This window comes from Mus pahari, chromosome 8 (assembly GCF_900095145.1).
Source record: "Mus pahari chromosome 8, PAHARI_EIJ_v1.1, whole genome shotgun sequence".
NCBI lineage: Eukaryota > Metazoa > Chordata > Mammalia > Rodentia > Muridae > Mus > Mus pahari.
In genome coordinates, this window is record NC_034597.1 from 46,753,735 (window position 1) to 46,761,556 (window position 7,822).

The 7,822-nt window shown below is 46.0% G+C and overlaps 2 protein-coding genes across 3 annotated transcripts in view; both read right to left on the minus strand.

Annotated features, from left to right (window-relative positions):
* Positions 1-1,606: 1,606 nt before the first annotated feature.
* On the minus strand, positions 1,607-4,177 carry LOC110325203 (magnesium-dependent phosphatase 1). Of its 2 annotated transcripts, XM_021202977.2 has the most exons (6): positions 4,029-4,177; positions 3,858-3,918; positions 3,678-3,788; positions 3,069-3,176; positions 2,899-2,984; positions 1,607-2,776 (listed from the first exon to the last, which is right to left on the minus strand). In XM_021202977.2, the coding sequence occupies exons 1-6, from the start codon at positions 4,063-4,065 to the stop codon at positions 2,685-2,687; spliced, it is 495 nt and encodes a 164-aa protein (XP_021058636.1). In that variant the 5' UTR covers positions 4,066-4,177; the 3' UTR covers positions 1,607-2,684. The 2 variants fall into 2 exon arrangements, with proteins under 2 accessions (XP_021058636.1, XP_029397321.1); XM_029541461.1 differs by lacking the exon at positions 2,899-2,984 and having other exon boundaries at positions 2,490-2,774; positions 3,121-3,176; positions 4,029-4,133.
* A 1,599-nt stretch (positions 4,178-5,776) lies between these two features.
* Nedd8 (NEDD8 ubiquitin like modifier) overlaps positions 5,777-7,822 on the minus strand; it is a 10,468-nt gene continuing 8,422 nt past the window's right edge. Inside the window, exons 2-4 of the mRNA XM_021202978.1 lie at positions 7,422-7,469; positions 7,041-7,123; positions 5,777-6,138 (exon numbers count right to left, since the gene is read on the minus strand). Of these exons, the coding sequence (XP_021058637.1) occupies positions 6,042-6,138; positions 7,041-7,123; positions 7,422-7,469 (228 nt within the window). The 3' untranslated portion in view covers positions 5,777-6,041. The remainder of the gene's footprint in view (positions 6,139-7,040; positions 7,124-7,421; positions 7,470-7,822) is intronic.

Genomic DNA, 7,822 nt, shown 5'->3' on the forward strand with positions numbered 1-7,822 from the left:
ATTGCCTGTTAACTCCAGCTCCAGGGGATCCAAGACCCTCCTCTGATTTCTGTGGACACCCACACATGTGGCATAAACACACATAGACATACACAAAAATAAAATCGAAAACAAACAAAAATCTCAGAAGACAGAGAGGCTGGCAGATCTCTGAGTTTGAGGCCAGCCTGGTCTACATAGTAAGTTCTAGAACAACCAGGGATACCAAGGTCCCTGTATCAAAAACAAAATAAAAGAACACATACAAAACAAAATCAAAAACAAAGAGAAAAAAAACCTTATAGTATAGAGGACCCAGCAGTTCCCAACACCACTTTTGACAACCCACAACTACCAGTAACTCCAGTTCCAGTTTCTTGATCAGTATTTCTTCTGTCTCCTCCAGTTTCTGTATTGCTTCTTCGGGAATTAAACCTTCCTTTTCTTCTAGAGTCCAATGGAGCACACCGGTATTGTGTGAAGGAAAAGTATTAGCCACCAGTCACTGAGTACACAGTGTATGCTAGGTCTTACCAAAGCTGCTCATCTCTAAATAATCATAGTGAACGTGTTGGTGTCACTGGACAAATATGAAGATGAGCACAAAGACGGAAATGTTTTTGTCTGGAGTCCTGTTCAGTAGATTAAGTAGTGATCAAAATGTTGTGCTGAGCATGGTGGCACATACCTAAAAATACCAACACTTGAAAGGCCGCTACAAGAGGACAGCTGTAAGTTTGAGGCCAGCCTGACCTACACATGAGTCCAGGTCAGCCAGGACTATATATAGCAAAATCCTGACTCAAAAGAGGAAAAAAAAGAGCAAGCAGACTCCGAAGCCCATGTTCTTTGGCACCATCTTAGTTTCATTTTAAGTCACATCTGTTGACCACTGTCTCACTTGCTGTCTGTCTTAGGAGATGCCAAAGGTTCTGCTCTACATGATCAAACTGAAGGAAGTTCAAGGGACAATGTGACCAGTTTCTTCCCCCTCCCCACCCCCCTTTCTATAGTGAATAACCTTTGCAAATAAAAGCCTGGCGCCTTCTGCCTGCTTTAAACCCTCCCATGCTCTCTGCATTGCTGACGGGATAATAATCCAAAAATGCTTCTGGAATACACAAGGTCTTTCATGACCTGTTTATCTCACCATCAGCGCTCCTACATCCTTTCCTTTTATTTATTTATTATATGTAAGTACACTGTAGCTGTCTTCAGACACTCCAGAAGAGGGNGTCAGATCTTGTTACGGATGGTTATGAGCCACCATGTGGTTGCTGGGATTTGAACTCCGGACCTTCGGGAGAGCAGTCGGGTGCTCTTACTAACTGAGCCATCTCACCAGCCCCATCCTTTCCTTTTTACATCCCCCACATCCCAAACTCAGAATGGCCAATTTTCAATAAACTACTGTAATTGGGTTTCTGTGTCTTGAAGGCTCCTCCCAGAGTTACCTCAGTGTCACACCGGGTAAACAGTGAGCCTTTTTGAACATGGTATCCAGAGCCTACATCTATGCTGCCTTGGTTTCTTGGGGTCATCTCTATTGCTGAGTTGCACATTATACTGCCAATGAGTTTTTTCTAGACACACCCACATCAGCAGATACAGCTTAAAGAAAATTGCCTTTTTCACTTTGGATCTCTTTTATTCAAACGAAGTAGACAACAACATTTTAGAAAAGACCGGATGCAGCCAACTGGAAGCCAGTCCCCTCAAGCCCGTGCCACAGGAGTTAACAATTGCCACACCACCGTCCACTCACATTCCCTCACTCAGTCCAGCTCAAGGCAGGTTGGGGCAAGGCAGTTGGATAAGGTTGGCCTCTGGCAACAGGGTGCCAGGCTTGGTCAAGGTTTTCGGGCTAGCCTGTCTCCTGGGTCTCTTCTTGCCTGGCGCATGGTGTTCCCATTCCCTTTTGGCCAGCACCTCTCAGGCGGTCCAGTGTCTCCCAGGGTCACACCTCCTAAGAGTCTGAGTCCAGAGTCCATTCATTGCTCTCTTTCCCGCCTCCACCCAGCTTGCCTTCCTTCCTCCAGACTATCACCATTCAGAGAAGGGCCTTGGCCACTCCCTCCAGGATATAGATAGCCATGACATCATCAATCAGGATATAGTGCAATTATAACCTTGGAGGGACAAAGCCTCGTGCTAGGGTTGGCTCACCCCTGCGCTACTCCCTACTACCAGAAAAGGCCGGCCCCAACCTTATTCCCAAACAGTATTAACTTTTAGTCCCTACAAAGAAAGGCACAGCGTTATGGGACCCCACTATTTGAAACAGTTGGAGGAGCTCTCAGGATGGGTTCCAACGTAAGGAAACAACAACCTGGTGCACTCTAATCAGGACCCAACTTCAGTTTACATGTTAGAAAAATGGAAACAGACTGGAGGGATGGCTCAGCGGTTAAGAGCACTGCCTGCTCTTCTAGAGGTCCTGAGTTCAATTCCCAGCAACCACATGGTGGCTCGCAACCATCTGCAATGGGATCTGATGCCATCTTCTGGTGTGTCTGAAGACAATGACAGTGTCATATACATAAATAAATCTTTATAAAAAAGAAAAGAAAAATGGAAACAGCCCATACTGTGGTAGAACCCTGACTGTCACACGTGGACGCTTTAATACATTACAAGTGCTCCTGACAAGGATTTCTTGATTTTAGTTTTACACTGCAGATAAGGCTTATCCACAGGGTTGGACCTCAGAGTCCAGCTTGGGCCTTTGCAAATGTCTCTAATCCTTGAGTTAACGTTTGAAGACTCATTCCTTCCCGGATGTGAATGCAGGTAACCCCTGGAACAAAAAGCAGTCACATTTTACCACACTTTCAAGGCTTTGCTGTACACTACCCACCCACACTTACTTTGTCTATCTCCTAAGAACTTCCCCCTCACCCCCCTGTAGTGAGTCGGTACCAAGTCTGCCAACATCTATGATATTCCGATTCTCATCATCAAAGAAGACCATCTGAGAGAAAGGAACTCCGGTCTTGTGGTGCAACCTGTGAAGAACAAGGCAGGGTAACCCACTCGTCAAGCTGACCCCTTTCGTAGTCCACTTGCTCCCACGCCAGCTGTCTGCCTACCTCTCAAAGTGTGTGACTTTGCTGCCTGGGTAGATTTCCCGATGAATAAAGTATTTGCCAAGGTCAAAGAGCTCCAGGAGTTGGTTGGCCCCTTGAATCTCACTTGTCCTTAAAAAAAAAAAAATGCATTAAATACATGCATTAGGGGAGTGCCAGAGATGCAGGCAAAGTTAGGTATAAGGGGATAAAGGGACAATTTTGCCCACTGTTATTCAATACCAGAGATTCTGACATAGCTAGCGCTGAACTAATCTTTAGTAATTTAAAAGTACAGGAAGCAAATGACAGAAAAGCAACGAAGGCCAGGCAATGGATAGCTCATGTCTTTAACCCTAGTAGTTAGGAGGCAGAGGCACGCAGATCTCTGTGAGTTGGAGGCAAGCCTGGTCTACAGATTAAGTTCCAGGACAGCCTGGGCTACACAGAGAAACCCTGTCTCGAAAACAACAGCAACAAAAACAAATGAATAAGCAGAAAAGAAAAAAAGAAAAGAAAGAAAAGCAACGAAAATATTTGTACGTTTGCACTTCCTAATTTTCAGTACTCAGGGAGTTAAGTGCAATTTCTTTATGCATCTACTTGAGTCTGCAGCACTGTCACTTATCTCACCGTGAAGCAGCAGCGACAGGCACTCCAAGGCTCTGCAGTCTTCCCAAGACCTCGGGCACCTCTGGGTACAATTGGATGTTCTGGCCCCGCCTGTCTCGTACAGTTCCATCGCTGGAGAGGATGACACAACGCTCAGTTCCCGCAATGTCCTTCCGGGTCCCATACCTCCTATAGTCTCACCTGCTCTTGTGGAATGGGGGGTCTACGTGTGTATCAACCCAGAAAGGCCAGAGCGTGTAATCTGCAAGAGGAAGGAGGAAGAAGGTTCAAGCTGGAGGAGTGCAGACACTTAGCTACCGCGGGGAGCGGAAAAGAGAAGCGCCTTATAAAAATCTCCCTGCCGTTCCTTACCCAGATCAAAAACCGCAAGCTTTGGCAGCCGCGTCATGATCCACCCGCAAATCCAAACTTGGCGCTGAGTGTATCCCAATTCTATGGCGGCCAAGTAGGCGGCGGGCGAGCCACAGAGAATCGGCGAAGCCTCGGTGACTAGAGCGTCGCTTCGGCCTCCGACAGCGCAAGGGCGCCTTCGGAGGCTCTGCGGGGAGAATACCTGCAGCGGGCGATCACACCTCTCTCCAAGGCTCGCGCCACAAGTATTCCTTCCTTACACCACCCAACTCCTCACTAGAGAAGCCACAGCTTTCTTTGGGCACTTCTGTCTTGAAATTGAGACCTCATCTCATGAGTTTATGACTCTGCACACATCTTGTCTTCACGTCAGAATCTTGACAGTATAAAAACCCGTCTTCAGCAACAGTATAAGCAGAAAGAATGTAGTGTCTGCACCCCAAAGTGATGTATGCTTTAACCACAGCTACACAGGAGGCCTAGGAAGGGGAGGTTCCTGATACCAGGCGATCAGCTTGGGCAATGAATGAAAATCTAGTCTTATAAAGGGGGTGGGGGGTGGGGGTGGGGTGGGTCCGTAAGGTGACTTTCTCCAAGCCACCGTGAAGGTCCAGGAGGGCTAGGAAGGCTGCACTGGGAAAGGATTTCTTCCTTTGGTTTCTACCATCCTTGGCAACAGTATTTTAACAGATGTGAGTTTGTGCAAATGGATTTGTAGTGCTTACCAACTTCTGAAACTATTCTTGCTACAGACACCGCCCCCCCCCTTCTTCCTTTGTCAAGGTAGGATCTCACTACGAAAGCAAGGGTGACCTTTAATTCACTAGGTATGCAACTTAAGACTGCTCTGGAATTCTTGATTCTCATGCTTCAGCCTCCCAAGTGTTGGAATTACATTCATGAAGCACCACAGCTAGCTACCATATCCGATTTCAAGTTACCGAGAGAGCCATTTAACATGGAGTCCGGAAGCGTGACTTGGCACTCATGAGCTTAGAACTGACTGCAGCCCAACATTGGAGTAGGCTTTCCTAGTCTAATGATCCTTTTAGGGGATGAGGACCAAACACTACCCGAGCTTGTTTCACAGGTGGAGTGCAAAAGCAGGCTAAACTGGCATTTACAACTTTGAAGAAATAATTCCTCTGGGCTCAGTGTGCCCTTCTGTGCAGGGGACACAACTCATCCAGAATCATTTGGGGTAATGGAATAAAATGTCTTTCAGCTGAAAAGCCAAGCCAGGTGGTGGGTCATGCCTGTAATCCCACATACTAGGTAGGCAGAGGAGAGAGGATTAAAAATTCAAGGGTATGGTGGCCTTTTCCTTTAATTCCAATGCTCAGGGGGCAGAGGCAGACAGATCTGTGAGTTTAAAAGGCCAGCTTGGTATATACACTGAATTCCAGGACAGGTAGAGCTATATAGACTCTGTCCCCCCCCCCCCAAAAAAAAAAGAGTTCAGGGCCAGCCTGGGATACCTATCAAAAACCTGTTTCAAAATAAAGAATATTCCAGGCTGATGGCACATGCCTTTAATCCCAGCAGACAAATCCACGTGAATTTGAGGCCAGTCTGTCTACATAGTTCTAGGCCAGCTGGTGCTACAAAGTTAGACACCTTCCACCCTACCCCACCCACACCTTCTCAAAACAAATCTAAGAACAGCACCTTTCCTTCCACCGTCCTACTTCTACTGGTTACGGCCACTTGGATTTCAGTCATTTATGTCAAGAAGAAAGAGTCCGGAAGGCCAGGAAATATTTTATTGACAACCATGGATACAGCCGTAAGACAGGGAAGCACACAGGACTGCAAACTAAAACCCAATAGCCAGCAACGGCCATTTGGGCCAGGAACACTGCATCCTGGGGTCCTCACATTCTCCCACCAGTAGACACACGAGACTGGGCATCCAAGGGAGGGGGCAGAGGCTCTGGTGTCCCAGAGAGTGAGAGGATATGTGATGCCACATTATAATTGGCAGGGCAAGGAGGTAAACGGAACCAAGTTTCTTCATTGCCCAAGACCACCTCCTCCTCTAAGAGCCAACACCAGGTGGAGGACGGAACCACCTAGAATCTTGTAATCAGCTGCTGTCTTCTCATCATTCCTACAGGGAAGAAAAAGCATTAGAAATCCATCTAAAATGGGCATTTGTAACCTGGGTTTGGTGGATCTCTGAGAGGCCTATGAAACTGTGTGAGAAAAATATCCCTTTACTAACCTCTAAGGGTAATTAGTATTTAATTTTGAATACAAAGAGACCTATAGTGTTAATAATATGATAGCTTATACAATAGAAATTAGATTATATCACATTATGACTGCAAGTATCTAGAAAATGTAAAAACAAGAAAAAAAGCAATTATCAGACCTTATATTAGACCTTACAATAAGATATTAATAAGGAGGGCTGGAAAGATGGCTCAGAAGTTAAAAGCTCAAACTGCTCTCTTGCAGAGGACCTGAGTTCAGATCCCAGTACCCACTTCAGAAGGCTCACAATGGGGGTTCTGACAGCTCTGCAAGCTGAGGGCACCTGCATTCAAGCGTGCGTACCTATAAATACATATATTACTGAACATAGGAAATTTAAAGGCATATTAATAAAGCACATATATTACTATTCTACAAATTTGTTTTAGTAGTTTGTCAACTATCTCAATATTAGTTTATAATCCAATCTATTTTACTCTAAGTCTGGAATATTCTATGCTTTCTCTCTCTTTTTTTTTTTTTTTCTGAGACAGGGTTTCTCTGTATAGCCCTGGCTGTCCTGGAACTCACTCTGTAGACCAGGCTGGCCTCCCAAGTGCTGGGATTAAAGGCGTGCGCCACCATGCCCAGCACGCTTTCTCTTATAGTCTGAGAAGACTCTATGTTCTTCATCAGACTGCCGAAGAGCTGCAAGCAGGGACACACTGAAGCAGCGCAGGCTCGATGAACCTGTCACCTTCCCCTGCACTCATCCTCACACAAGACGGGTATACCTCACTTCCCACCCAAGCTTACATTTGCTTGCCACTGTAGATGAGCCGCTGTTGCTGGGGGGGAATCCCTTCTTTTTCTTCTACACGCTCCTTGATTCGCTCCACCTTTGGAGAAACAAGTGGTCAGAGGCTGCTTAGAATTAGACAAATACTAGCCTTTAGTCCCAGCACTTGGGAGGTAGAGACAGGCTGCTCTCTATGAGTTCAAGGCCAGGCTGAGTTCCAGGACAGCCAGGGGTACACAGAGAGAAACTCTGTCTCAGAAAACCAAAATAAATAAATAAACAAACAAACTAATGCCGAGAACAAAGGCTGTATAGACAATTTGAGAACAAAAGGGCCAAGGTCACAGCACATGCAAACACACACAGAGAAAGAAGGAAAGCCGCCGAGTATACCTTACCTTGTCTGTGGGTTCGATGTCTATCTCAATCTCCTTTCCAGTCAGTGTCTAAAACAGGCAAAGATGTCATAAGTCCCCCAGCCCGATACCAACCGCTCTCTGTGGTGGACTGAATGAGAATAGGCTCACGTTTGAATGCGTGGTACACAGCTGATGGAACTGGGAAGCGTTAGAGGTGTGGTCTTGTTGGAGGCTTCCAAAGCCCAAGCCATGCTCTCTTTCTCTGCCTCGTGCTTGAGCTCTTAGCTTCTGCTCCAGAACCATGCCTACCTGTCTGCTGCCATGCTCTCTGCCATGATAGTATTGGACTTCCCCTCTGAAACTGTAAGCTCTAAATTAAATACATTCTTTTATCATGGTGTCTTTTCACAAAAATAGAAGACTTTTTTTTTTTTTTTTTT